Source organism: Anabrus simplex, chromosome 6 (genome assembly GCF_040414725.1).
Source record: "Anabrus simplex isolate iqAnaSimp1 chromosome 6, ASM4041472v1, whole genome shotgun sequence".
NCBI classification, from domain to species: domain Eukaryota; kingdom Metazoa; phylum Arthropoda; class Insecta; order Orthoptera; family Tettigoniidae; genus Anabrus; species Anabrus simplex.
In genome coordinates, this window is record NC_090270.1 from 269,966,455 (window position 1) to 269,987,758 (window position 21,304).

Here is a 21,304-nt window from a genome sequence, read left to right on the forward strand (position 1 = left end):
GCAGAGGTGCTGATGCAGATACAGACCACTATCTTGTTAGAGTCAAGTACAGACAAAAAATAGATTTGGCAAGAACGGAAAAAGTAACAAGAAAGGCAAAGCACAATATTGAAGGACTAAAAAATGAGGAATTGCAAGAGAAATACAAAAAGAAAATAGCTGAATCTTTGGCAATAAAAAGGGAATTATGGGAGAAAGGAGAAGTGGAAGATAAATGGGAGATACTGAAAACAACTATCAGTGAAGTTGCAGATAGTACCTTGGGAAAGAAGAAATTGGTAAAGAGAGCAGAATGGTTTGATGAGGAATGTTCAACATTAATCCAAGAGAGGAATGATGCTAGGAACAGAATGCTTCAAAGGAGAACAAGACAAACAGTAGAAGAGTATAGAGAGAAACGAAGAAGAGCAGATAAGATATGTAGATATAAGAAAAGAGCTTTTGAAAGAAAGAGAATCGAAGAACTGGATGAAATGAAGGATAGAAACGAGGTACGAAAGTTCTATGAAAGAACAAAAGACATTAAGAGAGGGTTTCAACCAAGAGCTGTTTTCTTCAAGGATAAAGATGGAAACCTTCTGGGTGATAAAAGCAAAGTGCTTGGAAGATGGCAGGAGTATTTTTACGAGTTACTCAATGGAAATAATGAAGATGATAGAGAGGAGGAAAATATAAATGTTGATGGGGAAGAAAGAGAATTGGAAGAGGAATCAGTAAAAGAGCCAGACTTAGAAGAGGTCAAAGCTGCAATTAATGCATTAAAGAATAATAGAGCCCCAGGTGAAGATGGAATGGAGTCAGAGCTGTTGAGATATGGGGGAGAGGGAATAGAAATGGCTGTTTATGAATTGATTAAGGAGGTTTGGACAAAGGAGGAAATACCCAAGGATTGGACATTGGGTATAATTTACCCATTACATAAAAAGGGAGATAAGGCAGTATGTGGAAATTATCGAGGGATCACCTTGCTGGATGGAACGTACAAGGTTTTTGGTAAGGTACTAGCCTTAAGATTGGAATTATGGATGGAAAGAATATTAGGGAATTACCAAGCAGGTTTTAGAAAACATCGCTCTACTCTGGATCAGATATTTATATTACGACAAGTGCTAGAGAAATTTTATGAATATGACAAACAGCTACATCAGCTGTATGTTGATTTTAAACAGGCATATGACAGTCTAGATAGGGGTAAAATTTACAAGATTATGAAAGAATTTGGAATCCCAAGGAAATTGATTAGATTAACAGAAATGACTTTGAAAACAACGGTATGCAAGGTGAGAGTGGAGCAAGATCTGTCAGAGGAGTTTTTAGTGGAGAGAGGACTAAGACAGGGAGATGTACTTTCCACACTTCTTTTTAACCTAGCATTGGAAAAAGTAATCCGTTAATTGCCCATCAACCCAGGGGGAACCATTTTGAACAGATTAGTACAAGTGATAGCATATGCTGATGATGTAGCAGTAATTGCAAGAAATGAAAGAGCTCTTGAAGAGAGCTACTCAGTATTAGAAGGGAAAGCACGGGACCTAGGACTAGAAGTGAATATAAACAAAACAAAATATATGAAGATGGGAGATACAGAGGGAGTAAGAGGAAGGACCCCAGTAAGATTAAATGGGAAGGAATATCAAAGAGTCACATCTTTCAAATATCTAGGCTCTATAATAACAGAGGACAATAAAACCTCCGTGGAAATACAGGAGAGGATAACAAGTGGAAACCGATGCTTTTACGCCTTGCAAAATATGTTTAAATCCAGGAATGTCAGCAGGAATACAAAAATTAAAATATACACAACAGTACTAAGACCAATAGTTATGTATGGCTCAGAATGCTGGGTGATGACCTCCAGAGAAGAACAGTGGCTGTTACGGTGGGAAAGGAAGATATTGAGAAAGATATTCGGTGCAGTAAGAGAGCAGGATGGGTGGAGAATGAGGACAAATGTAGAGCTGCAAGGACTGTTTGGCCAGCCAGATATTGTTGCTAAAATTAAGCAGGGAAGAATTAGGTGGGCCGGTCATGTTCAGAGAATGGCAGAAACCTGCACCGTAAAAAAGGTGTTTATAGGGAAACTTGATGGAAGGAGGAGAAGAGGAAGACCCAGGAAAAGGTGGATTGATGATGTTGAGGATGACCTTCGAAAGTTAGGAGTTAAACGTTGGAGAAGAAAAGCTGAGGACCGAGATGAATGGAGGCAGGTGATAAAGGAGGCCAAGGACCTACAAGGACTGTAGCGCCGACCAGTAAGTAAGTAAGTAGGTTGTGCAAGTACCTTTGTTTTTTTCGCATTAATGGCAAGACCAAAGCAATCGCATGCGGTTTTAAAGCAGTTGACTGACTGTTGTAGTTCTGCAGGTGTTAGAGCAGGAGATGCAGTGTCATCGGCATATCTCAGTTCTGTCACCAGGGTGACCAGAGTACGTCGTTGTGAGCGAAGTCTTGCCAGATTGGAAAGGCCTCCATCAAAACGAAATTTAATCTCCCTGCCTAAGTTGTTTGCAGCTGATTCATGGAGAGAGGCAGCCATGTACAGTGCAAAGAGTGTAGGAGCAAGTACACAGCCTTGTTTCAATCCGTACCGGGCAAGTTGGCCGTGCGCGTAGAGGCGCGCGGCTGTGAGCTTGCATCTGGGAGATAGTAGGTTCGAATCCCACTATCGGCAGCCCTGAAAATGGTTTTCCGTGGTTTCCCGTTTTCACACCAGGCAAATGCTGGGGCTGTACCTTAAGGCCACGGCCGCTTCCTTCCAACTCCTAGGCCTTTCCTATCCCATCATCGCCATAAGACCTATCCGTGTCGGTGCGACATAAAGCCCATAGCAAAAAAAAAAGTTTCAATCCATGAGTGATTGGAAACGAATCTGATACTGAGTTACCTTGAAGAACCTGTCCAGACATGTCATCATGAAAGAGCTTGAACCAATTCCACGTAACATTCAGGACATACAAAATGTCTCAATACTTTCCACATAACAGATCTTGGTACTGAATCAGAGGCTTTTTTCCAGATCATAGAAAACTAAATACAGAGGCTGCTGTTGCTCTCTGCATTTTTCCTGGAGTTGTCTAGCACAGAAGATCATATCTGTTGTGCCTCTGGAGGTTTGGAAACCACACTGAGACTCAGGCAAAACTCTCTCCACCGGGCGAGTTGGCCGTGTGGTCAGGGGCACATGGCTGTGAACTTGCATTCGGGAGATAGTGGATTCGAATCCCACTGTCGGCAGCCCTGAAGATGGTTTTCCGCGGTTTCCCTTTTTTACACCAGGCAAATGCTGGGGCTGTAGCTTAATTAAGGCCACGGCCACTTCCTTCCAACTCCTAGGCCCTTCCTATCCAGGAGCCTGTTTCATAAAGCTACAAGTCTACAAGTTACAAGTAATTTTTCATACAAGTTGTAGGAAAAAATTAATTCCTGTTTCATAAAAGCACTTGTAGGTACAAGTGAATTTATACAAGTTACAAGACTTGTCAACAAGTCAAAATTCATACTTTGTTTCATAAAGATACTTGTGGAGTACAAGAACTTGTAGAAAATACAGTTTTTCTTACAAGTTGTTTGAGACATGTACGGTTGGTTACAAGTCTGTGTAATTTGCTGTTAAATACCCAATAATCAATTAGTTTTCAAGCTTTGTGTTCATTTTTGTGTGGAATATGGATTTGTTACATAGTAGTAGTGATAGTGATGAAGATATAGTAGGGGATGGGCAAAGACGTAAAAGAACTTTCAGAAGTAGGTTTAACATGGCTTTCACAAGCTTTTATGAATACAATGAAAGGTTTAGAATGAGTTCAGTGAAACTCCTTCAAGATGTAGGTAATCAACTTCAACATGCAACTAACAGAAACTGTGCTCTATCCCCAAAGCAGCAGTTACTTATAGCATGACACTGGTTAGGAAATGGAGGGCAATATCATGCAGTAGGTGATATGCATGGTGTATCAAAATCTAGTGTGTGCAGAGCATTTCATTCAGTTGTGAATGCAGTGAATATTGTCAAGTTTCCTACAGCTGTTGACTGGCCAGAGGAAACTGGCCACATTGTTCGAGAGTTCCATGCTATTGCTCGTATGCCTCAAGTATGTGGATGTATTGATGGAACACTAATAAACATTGATGCTCCTGCAGTAGGACATGAGAATAACTTCATTGATAGGCATGGGAACCATTCCATAAATTGCATGGTAGTGTGTGGACCAAATCTTAAGTTTTACTATGCAAGTCCAAGTCCGGATCTCTCCTCTAACAGGTTATGGACCACCGGTGAATTGTATAGTCCTAGCCGCCCGAGCACAAGGAGGGCCAGGACTAAGAATATATCAGAGATGCCCACTCCCATTCCATAGCAACTGGTATCCCAACTCTCAGGACCACTTACTAGGCCACTCACCCGTTGCCCATGGTTCACGAACTAGGACGTGAGTACAGTAACCCACAAACATGAACTATGCAAAAATTGGAATGATAAAAGATAAAAATGATGGAAGTTAATGTGATCTCAGGTCCAGGACCATATATCCTAGAAAGTGAAGTCAAGTTGGCTTTAGAAAATATTGCAAATAACGCAAGCAGATATGGTGGAATCCCAGCAGAATTGTTCAGAATCCTAGGAAGGAATGCTGTGAAAGTGTTGCATTCAGTATATCAGGAGGTATGGAAAACCTAGCATTGGCCAAAAGATTGGGAAAACTCAGTGTTCATCCCAATTCCAAAGAAAGGCTGTGCTAAATAATGTTCTAAGTAACACTTCTCACATGGTAGCAAAGTTATGCTCAGGATCCTGCAGAATAAGCTTCGGCAGTATATAGACCGAAAACTACTTGAAGAACAATCTGGTTTCCTTAACGGCAGAGAAACCCGAGATCAAATAGCTAACATTCACTGGATTCTGGAGAAAGCAAGAGAATTCCAGAAAGAACTGTATCTTTGCTTTATTGATTATGGTAAAGCCTTTGTGTTGACCACAATAAATTGATAAATTGTGGCAAGTACTGAAGAATATGGAGCTGTGAGTTTGCATTTGGAAGAGGGTGGGTTTGAAGCCCACTGTCGGCAGCCCTGAAGACCGTTATCCATGGTTTCCCATTTTCACACCAACCAATTTTCAATTATTGTAAGTCTCTGTAATTAGAATTTGATACGGAAAATGAAGCTGATTACTTGCAATCTAGCATAGCATCTCGGTCACACAAATGCTCTATTTTGGTAAATGTGGAAAACTAGAGGAAACTCCAGCACACAAGATGAAAGTCTACATAATTATGGAAGTTACATAAAGTGGGAAAAGTCCGAAACACAAGAATGCATATAAATCAATACGAAGCAATAACATAGCGCTTACCTTGGCCTACTGAAGACCCATTGTGGGACGGACGCAAGACGTGTCCCCCGCTGCAGTGATCCAAATTCAAAGACATGGGCAATTTAACTCGCACGCACGAGGAGCCACAAACAGGAAATCGTGCGATTACAAATAACCAGTAGCAACACTCCAGATTGCCACATTCACCAATGAAAAATCCTAATATACTGGCCAATAAAAAACACTTTTATTTTGGCCAATGACAAGGATCTTCTAGAATAATCATCCTGCCGAATTCGCCTATTAGCGGATATTACAAAACGACAGGAAAGGGCCACTTACACGTGGCACACCCTGCCTCACAAGTCATGTATAAAAATCCACATCCCTTTATATAATTTACAGAATAATATACAATTTAAAACAGGAAATTTCAATACCCAGATCTCTTTTGGACATAAATCTTCTTCATAGTCCATTTCTTCCTAAGCCTAAATATGTAATAATTTTTAAATATTACGCACCATTGATTCTTCAAGTCTTTTTCTTGAGGTTTTCCGGAATAAGAAAGCTACATACATTAATTTGCTTTGCATAAACTTTCAGTTCTTTAATGTTTTTGTTTACCCAAACTGATGACAATAAAAATTTTAAATAACATTTCATAACAAGGATTTCTGTGTCTGAAAAGTTCGGTGAATGGTCGCCTAGTTTGTACACCATGCTAGTTTGGACAATGTGCTCGTGCATACGCATTGCGTGACATGACACCAAGTGTCTCCTATCGGTCAACTCAACACAGTTAAACGGAGTTGAACGCTGCAACACATCGCACGGAGTCAGTGTGAGGACTTGCGTCATTGCACAATGGAGTGAAAAACCGAGCAACATGTTATCATAAAACGGCTACTCCAACGTGTAACCTCTACAACAGTAGTTACACAAAACAAGGCACAAACACAGTAAAGGGGGAAGGTAAGAACAACTACACAATACCAAAAAACACTACACACTCAGAAAAACATTAGCTGGCATTACGCGGATCTCCAACAACAACAACATATACGTAAATATCAGTACGGCCAGCTAGTGGACAACAAACCGGGAAGGTGGAAAAGGCTGGGAACCTACCAAAGGCATGGACATGGCTTAGATTGCAGATTCTGAAATAAATCGCCGTGATCCTTAGATTTGAAAAATATTATTTACAAAAGAATATTACAAATACAATCCCGACTTACGAACTATAAGTTCTGTGATATACATAACTTAGAGGTTCTTTGATTATAGCTTCGTAGCAGTGTAAATTCAAATTTCAAATCAACTATATATCTAGTTACCAATGCAATCGTACAGTGCAATTTACAGTGAAGTGAACAGGTTCTCCAAAATCTAGCGTACCTCAAGTGATACAGAACTACCAGAGGCAAAGCCCAAGGTAAATATATTAACTTACAATCTACATATTTTGTGAAATAAGAAAAGGGGAAGCCTCGAAAACAAACAGGCAAGCCCAGCTGAAAAGCTAGGGCGTCCTAAATAATTAATTTGGCGAATCTAGGTTAGGCTAGGGCAGACTCCTATATGAAAAGCAAATCGGAACATTACGGAAATTTTAGCAGGAACGGAATTCAAGAGTGCTTACCCAAAGGTGTGCCATCCCGGAAACCAGGCGACGTCAACCAGATAGGCTGCTCACAGACAGATAGACCAAGACCGACAGAATTCAGAATACCGAATTATTATGAACGCTGCCTCTCTCTCTATATAGGTAAACTCTGGCCTTGGAGCAACCAATCAGCGTGCATGAGTTCCCTATTGCCACCTAGACTCACCAATCACAACCCTACTTTCAGTCGCGAACTTTGACAAACATTCTAAAATATGCCAGATCACGAACGTCGTATTTCCAGAACAGTCAGAAATATTTTCTAGAATACATTACCCACAAAATAACACACCCTGTTCAACAATTCATGTAACTTTCTGGATCCTTCTAGGAAATATAGAACAGAATTCTACTATTTACAAATGCATATGTCACAAATCTTACACAGTACAGGTTAGGTCATTACATTATATCATACTTTTACAAATAACAGTACAGGGTAGGTCATAATAAATGAAACATCATATCGTACTTTACAAATAAAGTCTTTAAAAAAAACACTTTCCACTTGCACTACATAGTTCACTTGTGGCACAACGCACGAGATGGGTTCGGCCTGAACTGTACCGGAGTGGACAGTGGAAGCTCCTCCACAACAATGCCCGTCCGCACTCCGTGATCCGCGTGTCCCAGTTTCCCGCTGAATGCCAGGTGACTGTTCTTTTATACGCTCCGTATTTTCCAGATTTTGCGCTGGCAGATTTTTTTTTTCCCCATCTTAAATTAGCCCTGAAAGGTCACCAGTTTTGACAGTGTAGCAGGTATTCAACAACGCGTGACAAGGGTTCTCTGGGAGATTCCAAAAGAAGTGTTTGCTGCCAGCTTCCAGCAGCTTTATATTCGATGTCAAAAGTATGTTGTAGCTAACGGAGATTACTTTGAAGGCCAGTAAAGGAGTTTTGTGTGTAACTTGCATTGTCTTTATTTCATGAGACCATTCACCAAACTTTTCAGACACAGGTTGTATGTATAGGCTTGTATTGCTATTTTTATGCAATGGAGATAATGTTAGAATGAAAAAGGTAAGTCTTGAATAATGTAGATGGATTTATTTGCTTTCGCAAAGTGTTATCTAAAATCTGTGTTCTGTGAATCGGGTTCGGCATCATTGTTCATTGTTGTTTGAAATTGCTTTGTGAACAGTTTCAGCAGGAAGAATTTCATTCTTCTTAACAGTGCTTATACATGTTTCAGATGTGGTAGAGATCAATGAGGCCAAGCTCAGAGACTTACTAACAAAGACAGTGAAGCTTACTTCTAACTTCCCTGTTGAGGTTCTTCTCGAGTTGTACGTACAGCTTAGTAAATGTGTGGCCCGCTTTGGTAAGCGCTGGGACAGAGCTTCACTACCTCAGGTATGCACAATCAGTAGTTTCCTATCGTACTTTAAAATTAATCTATTCTTTTATGGATTTGAGATTGCCCTTTTGATATAAGAAAACAGCTTCAGAGTTATCCTTAGATTCTGTTTCCTGGCACTCGGCCATTATGTAATAGATTCTCAGTTCAGATGTAATGAAATAAAAATATCAGACGTGTTTAAATTTGAGAGATGACTCTCCTTCTGAATTATAACAAAAAGAATACTTATTACATTTGAAAAATATTTTATCAAAGAGTGCACAAACTTTCAAATGCACCTAGAAGTAAAAGCACTAATTAACTTAATGAAATTAGCCAAATTAAATTCTTATACATATTTTTATTTTAGAATTAAAGTTGAACTGATTACACGGCCTTTTAAAGGGGTATGGGGAGATTCCTTAGTCCCATAAGAAGTTGTCTTGCACAGCTAAGAAAAATGCTGTATGTAGTTTGTAAATTACTGTACTTACATCCAACCTTTGTCCTGTTCCTCTTCGGGGTCAGGTATGAAGTGAGATGAATCTTTGTAGTGTATTTTTATATCTTGATGCCCTTAGTGACGTCAACTTTGTTAGAGGAGTTAATGAGATGAAATGAATGACGTGATGTATGATAGTGGTAAGGGAGAGGGTAAAACCCAGTGCAGGCTCTTAGCCTACTCGTGTCGAATAGCACCAAGGGGTCTGCTCAAGACTTTACCTCCCCATCCGATGGACGAATCACCATGAACAGAGTCATACCCTCACTCCACATTATCACTGCAGATATATTTGGAATTTCATCCAGGCTTATGGCATGCAATTTAGTTAATAGAAATTGCATACAACCACATCCCGTACCTTGCCAGTGAATATTGTTTCGACCAACGGGACTCGAACAAGCTAACCACAATGTCAGACAGTATAGACATTAACGCCTTAATGCTCATGGCCACCAGGTGGGCTCCAATTACTGTACTTACAATTCCTAATAACTCGATGTATGTGCAAATATGTCTAGTGTAAAGAAATCATCTTTTCCTTCCTGGCCCTTTCACATGTTTATTGGAGTCAGCACTTTCAGTTTGGTCCAGTTTTATGACCAGATGCCCTTCCTGATGTCAACTGTATGTGGAGGGATGTATTCACAAGTGTGTGTTTCAGTGATGGTTGATAGTATGGAGTGTAGTGTGTATATGAAGAGTAGTGTATCAAGATGAATACAAACCCCCAGTCCCCAAGCTAGAATAAATAACGGTACACTATAAGAATGCCTGGTCTGACCAGGGATCGATCACGGGTCCTTGTTCCTCGTCTCCTCAACCAGGAACAAAAAACTTTACGCCAGGAAGTTTGTCAGAGACTCCAGCGTCGCTACGAGGAGGAAGGGGAGGGTTTCTTGCATCGTATTGTAAATTCTGATGAAAGTTGGGTGCATCATTACACTCCAGAGTCGAATCATTCAATCAACTGATCTACATTTAGGGCAGTCGCCCAGGTGGCAGATTCCCTGTCTGTTGTTTTCCTAGCCTTATCTTAAATGATTGCAAAGAAATTGGAAATATATTAAACATCTCCCTTGGTAAGTTATTCCAAGCCCTAACTCCCCTTCCTATAAACAAATTTTTGCCCCAATTTGTAAGCAAGCAAGCAAGCAGGCAAGCATGGAGTGGTGGCGAAGATGCGAAGCAGGTCTGGTCATGGTCAAAACATCCCCCATCTGCTGGAAAGGTGCTTTGCAACCGTTTTCTGAGACTCCACTGGAATTTTGCTGGAGGATTTTTTTCACGAACAAAGGACAATTAATTCTGCCTATTAGAGTTGACTTTTGGATGAACCAAGAACTGCATATAGCGGCAAGCGACGCTGGCAATTGATCCAAAACGTCATTCTTCTCTGTGACAGTGCAAGGCCGCATGCTGCCGCTTTAATGCAGGAAAAATTTGAGGAAATTCATTGGACACGTCTGGAGCACCCTTCAATCACGCCTTACTATTCATTATACTATTTCCCTTCTTTGACATGTATTGCGCCTTGTGATCTATTGTATTATCGAATAACTCATCTCTGTGTACACAGATGGCGACTCTCGTTCTTATATTCATCATCTTTATTTCTGCCCAGTCTTCTCCTTTTTATCTGCTCTCTTGTTTCTACTTGTTGAGTTTTGAAAACGAAAATGGCGACTGAGGTTTCTGACATGACTTTTCTATCCTATAAAAGATACTTCAACCGTTTTAAATATGGTATTGTAAAACTCTCAGTTCTTTCGAGAGACTTCTTGTTATTATCCATCAGGTCGTTATTTTCCTTTACTTATTATTATTATTATATTGCTATTTTTCGTCCTCCCAAGACTTGCCATGGTTGCTTTTAAGTGTTTTCTGGGGTTACGTATTTGTTCTACTTTCATTTTATCGCAGACTTGTTTCTCATCGATCTTATATTCTCGTATGTCTGCCAATTTTTATGTTCTGTTCGAAAACCAAGGGCAGTGTAGATCCTGTTATATTTTCTGCTTAGTTTGATTTGTTTGTGTGCATGTATACATGTGTGGAGACCTGTTTTGTGTACATATGGGCATTCTATATTTTGATCAATCTCGACACCCTTTGGTATTTTCTTGCTCGTCTGCTCTGTACTATTCATGTACTCTCTTGGTGTGTGGTATGGATGTGTACTGATAACGAGGGCTTTGACAGCATGATACGTTATTGGTGATGTGATGCACGTTTTCCCTATTGCCCTGATTCCGTGTTTGTTTTACCAGACCGGGTTCATGGGTAAATTGGTTGTTTTGATTATATTTGTTGTGATCTATTATGACATGCTTTACCGACTTGTCCCTCTGCCCTATGTTTGCGTGTGTTTGTCTCTGTGTGTGTTCATGTGAATGAGTTTGATATCTGGATCTGCATTGCAGTTTGGATGTCCAATTTCTGGTATCTTTAGTTATTTCATTCTTGTTTCCGGCTTCCCAAGCCATTCTCTCATTTTATTTTTGGCTCTGCCAACTTTTAACTTCACTTGTGTATTTTGAAGATTGCAAAGAGAGAAGTGTACAAATACAATAGGAGGAACTGGGAAGAATTTGTATCCCATTTAGAAAATAACATAAGCAGACCTCAATCACTCAGAATCAACACAATTTCCTGCAACACTTGGTCAAATCCCTTTCGAAATTGATGGTCACAGAATGTCTCACCTATTCAGACATTTCACTCAGGCAGTCCACACATGGAACACATTACAGTGGCAGAACTACAGTAGTTGCAGTCCGGACAGCAATAAAGTGGAATAAAACACGTGGAGAAGATGGCTTAAATTTGGAGTTATTCAAATATTCATGCGAATCTTCCCAATAAAGATTCATCCAGTTCCTAAATAGAATTTTGAAAGGGGAAGGCCCACCTGAAAACTGGAATAAAGCAATAGTTATTACCCATTTTCAAAAAAGGTGACAAAAATGACTGTGAAAACTACAGACACATATGTTTATTAAATTCTGGTTATAAAATATATGCCAACATCTTTAAAAATTAACTATTCACAATGAAAATCCCTCTAGAAAAATACATGGAATTTAATGTAGAAACACACATTGCCTTTGTTGACTTCAAAAAAGCTTTTTACAAAGTAAACCGCTTACTTAATATTTTAATATCTGATCACACCCCCACAACAGATGGTACAGAACATAAGTATCCTTTACAAACATAACGTGATTTCCATAAAGGTCAACGATAAATTATCAGAGTGGAAAACAACAAACACAGGAGTAAGACAGGGTTCCGGTCTTTCCCCTCTCCTGTTCATAATCTATAATATGAATGCTCTCATACGAGAATTTAGAGAAACAAGACATGGTTCCATCCGCATTAACAGAAATCTACAGCTGGACACAATATTATTTGTAGATGACTTAGTGCTGGTCACCACCTCAGAAGATGATTTGCAGCGTTCGATGTATAACCTAAACCTAGTCTCAGAAAAGTACTCAATGGAAATATCCCCTGAGAAAACTAAGATAGCGGCTTTCTGTGGCAAGGAACCAGTAAGATGCAAGATCTGCTTAAATAATAACAGTTTGGAAAGAGTAAATGATTTTAAATTCTTCGGCTACAATCTGTCTTCCTTTGAAGTACTGGACATACCCGAGAAAATCTCCAAATTCAACAGATGTTTGGGAATCATCAGTAAAGTTTTTAGACCATCATTAGTTCCACACCTGTACAAGAGTCTACAAAACATTGGCAAGAACTGTACTTTGCTATGGAAGTGAAGCGTGGACCCTGAGAAAATGCGATGAGAGAAGAAAAACTCCAGCTGAAATGAAATACATGCAGCAAACAGCAGAAGTCACTAAGTGGGAACACAAAAGAAATATGGAAGTGCTGAATGATCTTAAAAGCAAACCTGTATTAAAATACATCTATGAATACCAGAGAAATTTGCTAGAATATCTAAACAGGATGGACAGAAACAGGATCCCTAAAGCAGTCATAAACTACTGACCCAGTGAGAAGAGATCTCTGGGGCGCTGCAGGAAGAGATGGCGTGAAAATGCAAATCTTTTGTGTAGACCGTAACAGTTATTCTATAGGACTAATACATGAAAGAACGTTGATGATAATAGTATCCATATTTTCACATCTTTCCTTCGTGGTGAAAGAATAGGCAAGGGGTACTGATTGGTATATACTCTATTCCCATTATGTAACAATACTATTACGGGTATAAGCGTTTCTGATATGACACCTTAACACCATCTTGTAAAATTTTGGATCGTGTTGAATATGAGGGTCGAGGTTTGTCATCTGGAGAACCACTGCTTGATTCTTTTTCATCCACTGTCCATTATTTAGGAGGCTTAGGAATTCGTATAAAAAAGTGTGACCCATATGTGTCTTGGTTGAAGGAACATTAGGATAAAATATAGAATGTTTTGATTTAGAACTATATCCCTTAAACAGAAGTAACAATCTGTTGTATGATCTTTCCATTCTGTCCATATTACAAGGTTTCCAGAGAGCATTGATTTGTAAGTGTCATTAAGCCAACCATGTAAAGTTTGCAAACAATTACAACAAATTTTATATGGTGCCAAGCTTTTCCTCTCGTGTACTTTACTTCCAAAATAAAACCTGTATGCTTTTTGCACGATAGGAGTGATAGTATTTCTCTGTGACTTTTGGAGTAAATTCCCCACAAACATAACAAAACAAGTTTGGGTTATTCACACATTTAAGTGATGTAACAAACTCATTAACCTTATCCCTGCTGACCTAAAATGGTGTAGTACTGCTAAAACTGCCAACCTTAAATTAAGGCAAAATGTAAGGTCTTACTGAAAATGTTGTATTCACCTCAGTTTATATAGATGACTTTTTTGATGATTCATGATACATCCATGTATATGTTTTGTGATTTACTTTGTTGGCACTTATGCATTTGTGTTTAAAATATGTATTAATTATTAATTTCCACATTTTGTAATTAATTTTTACAAATTTGAATTATATTTGGCTTAGTAATAATTATTTCACATACATGTTAATGTCACTGTTAGAATCACTAAACTGTGTTGTCTTTTAATGTTAAAAGTTTTAAATCTCTGTTTAAAAGTGTTCAAATGATTTTAGTTTTCAAAATTGAAAATTGAGGTTAGGTTCATCGTCATGTTGACTTGAATTTCAATGGTTAACATTAGGATCATTGGCATCTTCACTTTCATCAGTAATAGTAATTTGAGGAGGGATAATACTATTAGGCCTAATATGTCACACTGTTGTTATCTCTCATTGTTTTCATCACTAGAATATTATATCACTGACTTTCTAACAACATAGTCTAAGGCCCGGTTGTATAAAACATTTGATCTGAGTTTAACGAGGAAAAATGGCTGCCAGTCAAGTTGAACTTCGATTTTCCGTTGTATAAACGCTAATCTAAGATCATCTCGTCTCGATCTAAGTTCAGATTTGACTGGCGAATATTCGTCGGTTAATCTCCTTGAACCTAGATCATTATCGTTCATATTAAACATTGAACTAGCCCTGAAGACTTGAGAAGTGTTTCCTTGTATCGTATCTACGTAAGAATACCGCGCCTTAATAATATCGAGATGAGTTATAAATATCTTGAATGCTAGTAGTTAAATAATATTGCTAACGATCGCTAGATTTTTTCAGAAGTGAGGTTATGTGAATAGCCTACTGCCATACCAACACATTGTTACTTAGTTTTATGATACTGCTTCAATAATGAATTATTTTAAATTATGTTTCAAGTTTACAAAACAAAGCAACTGTATATATATATTCTTTAGCAGGGATGTCAGATTATTCCGACTTCTCATCTGATGAAGAAGAGTTGATTTTACAATGAGCCCCTCGCGTCTTTCGGTACAGACGGAATCCGATGATTGAAATGAGTGATCAAATGTTCAAAATGAGATTTTGTTTCTCAAAAGATGTTGAGGAACGACTGGAACTGAAGTTAAGGGACACACTACAAAAACCTACTCAAAGAAATTATCCCCTGTCATCCATGTGTATGTTTTATGCTACAAGAAGTTTTCAAATGGTTGTTGGAGATCTATTTAAATTGACAAGTCAACGGCTTTCTCTTTCAACTTTGATGTCACCATATCGGTTCTTTTATTTTCTATTATATGTTTGTACCTCGATAGTACAATATCCACCAGATCGTCCTTTTATTTCGGTGTGAAATTCGCAGAACGCTCCTTTGAATTTCCTTCCATGTTTACTTCGCGAGATTTCAATATTTCTTCTTCTCCTCCTTCGGCAGTCACGGCAGTTTCGTATTTCATTTGTTTACAGTCACGGCCAGGTCAATCCCGCCATTTATGTATTATCCAAAGGGCCGAGCTATTTCGTATTTCATTTGTTTTGCGGTGTTGCCACGTCCACTTTTTTGAACTCCGATTACATTTGAACTACACATGTGTAAACCAAGTTCAGTTTTATACAACGCGATGAAGTCGTAATCTCAGTTCATTTTCAGAACCAAGTTCTTAATTGATCTCCAGTCAGATGTCTTTATACAACCGGGCCTAAATGTATTTTAAACTCAAGTTTTCCAAATAATATTTTATTATCTTACCCTATTCAGATTTGCAGTACAATACGCAAAAACACGATAAAAGCAATACCTCACATTGAAAACCGTTGCCACGCACATGACATGGCCAGCACATACCAACCTCTCAGAGAAATAGAAGATAAGAATATTATATTCTCTTTGTCAGAGAGAAAATAGTATTTACTTGTACCTTGGATCAGCCAAAAGGCATACGTGAGTCATCTGTTGCGTTAATCCTGAACAAACGGTATTTGAAAATCGGCCTTCACGGTATCAGATCTCATCAGATCGTGGCAATTTTACGATTCACAGAGCATCCATCGGCTTACATCGGATCTTGGCAGCCATTGGGTTAATTGAGTTATAATGTATTTCTTTATAAAAACAATTATGAAGAATTCTGTTACCGTTTTGTTGAAATACAACTTAAACTTCACTATAAACAGTATTCACAATTTCACAAACATAAAATACAGTTACTCGTGAAGCGAGCAGAAAGGAAGTTAACTTGACTAACCCACAAAAGAGAAAATTCTAACAGAGAAGTAGGATATTACTCTACTGCCAGATGTTTCCTCCACAAAATATTAAGAGCTAGCCAAAGCCCTTCCAAAAATTCATAAAACTAACATTCCCATCTGCCCAATAATCAATTACAGACCCAATCTCTTATATAATACTTTTAAATACATCCAAACATTTTTACTAAAAAATTATCGATTTTTATCCAACAAATCTATCAAAAACACTTCTGAATTAGTCAACAAATTAAAGAACTTTGACATCCAACCAAATTTTTCTCTCCATTTTTTGACTCGTAAACATGTATCCTAGTATTCCAATTTCCAAATTATTCCCCATAATAAACAACAACTTAAATTCAGTAATCTGAGTAAACTAGAAATTCAAGACTTCATGTCAATCTTAAAATTGGTTCTCAACAATAATTATTTCACCTTTGATAACACCATTTACCAAGAAGATGGTTTAGCTATGGGCTCACCAGCTTCAGGCATTCTAGCTGAAATATACCTCGATTTCTTAGAAAACACAAAAATTAGTAATAATAATTTCTGTAATATCCTTTTTTGGGCCAGATATGTTGATGACACATTAGTAATCTTAAATGAAGAATCAACCAATGCAGCCTCTACACTTCTTCTTCTCAACAATATTGACTCTAACATTAAATTCACCCTTGAATCAGAACACAACAAAACTCTTAATTTTCTAGACTTAACTATAACTAGACATCCTTCTTCTTTCAACCCAAACAGCAACCACAATACGGCAAGATTCTTCACACCCTCAAGCATATAAACATGCTACTTAAAACAGCCTTATTTTTCGTACCTTCAACACCCCTATGTCCAAAAAAGGTTTAAATAACGAATTGAACACCATCCGTAATATCGCTTTAACAACTTTTTCATAAACCGTATCATCAACAAATTCAAACACCGTCGTAAAACTACGTTATCAAAAGACAAAACCAAACCCACTGCATTTTCACTTTCACTGAAGATGCTTATAACTAATGTTCTTAAAAAACACAACATGAAAAGAACCATCTTTTGGGTGGTTAGGCCATGTGCAGTTTGCAGAGTTTCGCCCAGACGTGCCATTTGGGCTCATCAGTTGGATTGGCACGCCCCTCCAGGACTCTACTTAGCAGTGGCAGACCAAGCGCATGGTCCCGCCGTGTTAGCAAATAGGGATTGCTAACCTGCTAAAGGAGAAGTGAATTTTCCATTTCCAAAAAATATTACTCGCCATGGAGTTAGAATATCAAAAATGGCTTTCAAGGCCGCAGATCTTACAATCACAGGAATAGATTTAAATAGATTTAAATAAACCACCCAAAAGCTGGTTCTATTCCTGTGATTGTGAGATCTGCGGCCGTGAAAGCCATTTTTGACAACATGAAAATTTCTTTTAGAACCAATAACAGAAATCTTGATATATTACACAACTCTAAATCACTAAATAAATCTAATGATTTTTCTAAATCTGCAGTATACAGATTCCAATGTAACAACTGCAGCTCCTCGTGCATCGGACAAACTGGCCGCAACTTTAACATCGGATACTCCAAACATATCAACGCCATTAAATACAACAGATTCTCTGCTATAGGACAACACATACAAGACTCCAAGCATAATATCACCAATACTGAAAAAGACATAAAAATACTTAAAACACTACTGAAAATTGTTTTATTCACCTTGACCAATACTTCCCTAATTTCAATTTAAACGACATTTCTGAAAAAACCAATATCCTATTCGACTTCCTAATTCTTCTCAAAAATTCTAAATTTCTAAACCCGAATTCAATTTTCCATGCCTTACAAAGTTCCTAGCCACGTTTTCTACCTCCAATAACCCACCCTCCTAACCCACCCTAAACTACCCCTCCTTTATTTCCCTATCTTATCCTTTACCATCCTCTTTTAACTTCATATCCTTTTATTCTTCTCTTATCTACTAATCCTCTTCCATTATTAACTTATCCTATCTTTTCTTTTCACCTCCCCCCCCCCCCCCAAAAAATACCTACTTTCTGAATTGAACGGTATACTAATACACTATAGTGCCACTTGCATTTTGCAAACGACAGGCCGAGTTGCCAATTCTACCGCCTGTCAGCGAGCACCATTGTGTCTGCTTCGTCCCATCTGGTACAATAGAAACATGCGCCAACTCGGCGGTGAAGTCGGCAAAAACCGCTCCGTGTGTCATCAGCCAAAATCTACCAACACGAGACTGACTTATTTTAGCCCCTTCAAATACTACCGGACTGAGCCAGGATCGAACCTGCCAAGTTGGGGTCAGAAGGCCAGCGCCTCAACCGTCTGAGCCATTCAGTCCGGCTTAAGTGTTATAAAAGAATCAAATAATGACTTTACAGAAACTGTTCGTTGTGAAAAACTACCTAGTGTATGAATAACAACTCTCAGCTGAAACTTGTAGAAAACAATAAAGTTAATTTGAAATATGACGTTCATTATTAAACATTGTCAGTATGCCGGAAGGAATAGTTAAAGTAAATTAGGGAAAGGAATAATAACGCTGACAAAGATTTGATGGACAGCTAGTGAAAGACCAGAGTTCTTCTGATGGACAATTCATACTAACAATTTGTTCATGTTGCTTTTCAACTTCCAAGACATTAGACATAAGTTCTAGCGCATCTGGTAAAGAGACAATGAATAGCTTTAGTAGGTGTGGCTTATCCTCAGAGTAAGAAGACACTTCAAATTTGTGTGAGGGCAAGCAGAATAATAACCTAATCATATCAGAGATAAAACACAGCACAAGATGTGGAACACCATCACAGGTCAGGCAAGCAGAATAATAACCTAATCATATCAGAGATAAAACACAGCACAAGATGTGGAACACCATCACAGGTCAGGTGATTTTAAAAATATCTTTAAAGCATTTGAAAAATTGCAGGAAAAGCACCAGTAAAGTTAACCATTTTAGTTTTATCAACCACTTCACTGCACTTGTGTCAGTCCACAAAGCTGTTGATGGTTACCACATGCAGAAGGAGGTTAGATACACTAAAATGTTAGTTATCAGGCAAGCAGAATAATAACCTAATCATATCAGAGATAAAACACAGCACAAGATGTGGAACACCATCACAGGTCAGGTGATTTTAAAAATATCTTTAAAGCATTTGAAAAATTGCAGGAAAAGCACCAGTAAAGTTAACCATTTTAGTTTTATCAACCACTTCACTGCACTTGTGTCAGTCCACAAAGCTGTTGATGGTTACCACATGCAGAAGGAGGTTAGATACACTAAAATGTTAGTTATTTATGTATTTCTGCAAAACATATTTCTAAGGTACGACATTAATAATAAATTAGGATGGTGTGTGCAGACATTTGGAGTATACACCAAGTTACTACTGTAATTAAGCCTATATAGAAAGAATAGAACATTGAAAGGAACATGTAGTAAGATAAACACGATGACAACCTATAATATATGGCTTGATTTGCACTTGTTTGTTCCTTTCTCTTACTTACAAATTACTAATTAGTGACCTATTCATCCAAACATTAAGATTATCCTTCCAAATTCCAAAACCTGTTCCAATAATGAAGAGTTGATTGTAGAATTGACTGTTTTAAATGTGTACCAAAACTACTTGTGAGCAAAATGATTGTCTTTTTTTTTTTTTTCTTATCTCTTTCAGGAACTGGAAGCAGAACTAGAAAGCTTTCTTCGACACCATGCTTCTTTTAACCATATGCCTGCTAGGTAAATTCTAAGTGTTAAACACATCTGACGAGAACAGTTAATTTATTTGCGTGGCCGAAGTCGAGTAAATCGAGTTACCGTCGAGGTGCATTGCTCGCCATTCCAAGTGTGTTTCTTGGTTCTATCACGTAGTCGTCTTCTTTAAATGTTTTATATGAATTAATACATTTTAATAATTTACATATATCAATTATTTACGTTTGATTTACTTAGCATGGCTAGACTGAGAATGCAGGGTGTTGTGAGCAGATCAGTTAGTATATTCTCAATTATCAAATGTCATTGAATATCACTGCTCTGGATTGTGACGTTTGAATGGTGATGTCTGTCATCTGTTGGCTTCACAATTCTTGGAAAGAAAAAGAAATGGGAATACTTTTATAATGTACTGTTGTCGAGAGGGTTTTTTTTTTTGTACAGTTTTTCCACCTCAAGATTAGTTACAGTACACTCAGGGATTTTCTTGGCAGAATATGTAGCTGCTGCCTATTAGATTAATGCAGACCACTATCATGGAAAATATGTTGTAATATCTGTTTATACTTTTAACCAATAATTTTTCGTTAAATAACAAAATAATGAAGAAGAAAATATGTTTATGTGCAGAATAAATAATCAACTTATTCTTAGCGTTGTCCCGCAAAGTCCACTGTTCGAGTCCTTAAACACCATTTTGCACGTTCTTGGATGTTGTTTGGCCTTAAGCCAATGGCCCTCATGTTTTACTGCATCTACCCAGCGCCTTTTTGGTCATCCAGGTGGGCGTCCACTGTTGACATCAAAATGGAAGGCGAGGTTGGCAACTATGCGAGGTACTGCACATAGAACGTGGCCATACCATTTGGAGGCTCCTTTCCCGCATTTTCTCCATAATTGATTCAATGTCCATTTGCAGGCGAAATCTGTATTTCCTGATGATGTGGATTAAGCAGATGCTCATCGACCAGCAGAGCATTTGCATCTCAGTGGCATAAAATTGGCGTTCACTGGTTTTGTCAGACAGTCGGCATTCAGCACCAAATAGCGCAGCCGGACGCAGTGTGGTTCGGTATATCTCCGACTTAAGGCAGAACAAATATATGTCCTAAAAACATTAATTAGAGGCAAGGAGATACTTTTTTCCTCCACTCCTCTTTTAAAATTAATGCCAGTATGCCTGAACGAACAGTTAAAGTAAATTAGATAAAGGACAATAATAATAATAATAATAATAATAATAATAATAATAATAATAATTTTGTGTGGCTATTTCTAGCTGGGTGTAACCCTTGTAAGGCAGACCTCCAATGAGGGTGGGTGGCATCTGCCATTTGTAGGTAACTGCGTGTTATTGTGGTGGAGGATAGTGTTATGTGTGGTGTGTGAGTTGCATGGATGTTGGGGACAGCACAGACACCCAGTCCTCGAGCCAAGGGAATTAACCATGTAAGGTTAAAATCTCCAACCCGGTCGGGAATCAAAGCCGGGGTCCACTAAACCGAAGATCATTGTGCTGACCATTCAGCCGAGGAGCCGGACAAGAAAATTAATTATGCTGACAAAGAGTGAATGGGCAGAGCTATTGAAAGACCAGCTGGTTGAGAGTGAACAGAGA

The 21,304-nt window shown here is 38.3% G+C and overlaps 1 protein-coding gene across 1 annotated transcript in view; it reads left to right on the forward strand.

Moving 5' to 3' along the window:
• LOC136876441 (ATPase family AAA domain-containing protein 2) overlaps positions 1-20,894 on the forward strand; it is a 456,642-nt gene extending 435,748 nt beyond the window's left edge. The window contains exons 22-23 of the mRNA XM_067150416.2: positions 8,178-8,338; positions 19,646-20,894. Of these exons, the coding sequence (XP_067006517.2) occupies positions 8,178-8,338; positions 19,646-19,714 (230 nt within the window). The 3' untranslated portion in view covers positions 19,715-20,894. The remainder of the gene's footprint in view (positions 1-8,177; positions 8,339-19,645) is intronic.
• The last annotated feature ends 410 nt before the right edge of the window (positions 20,895-21,304 follow it).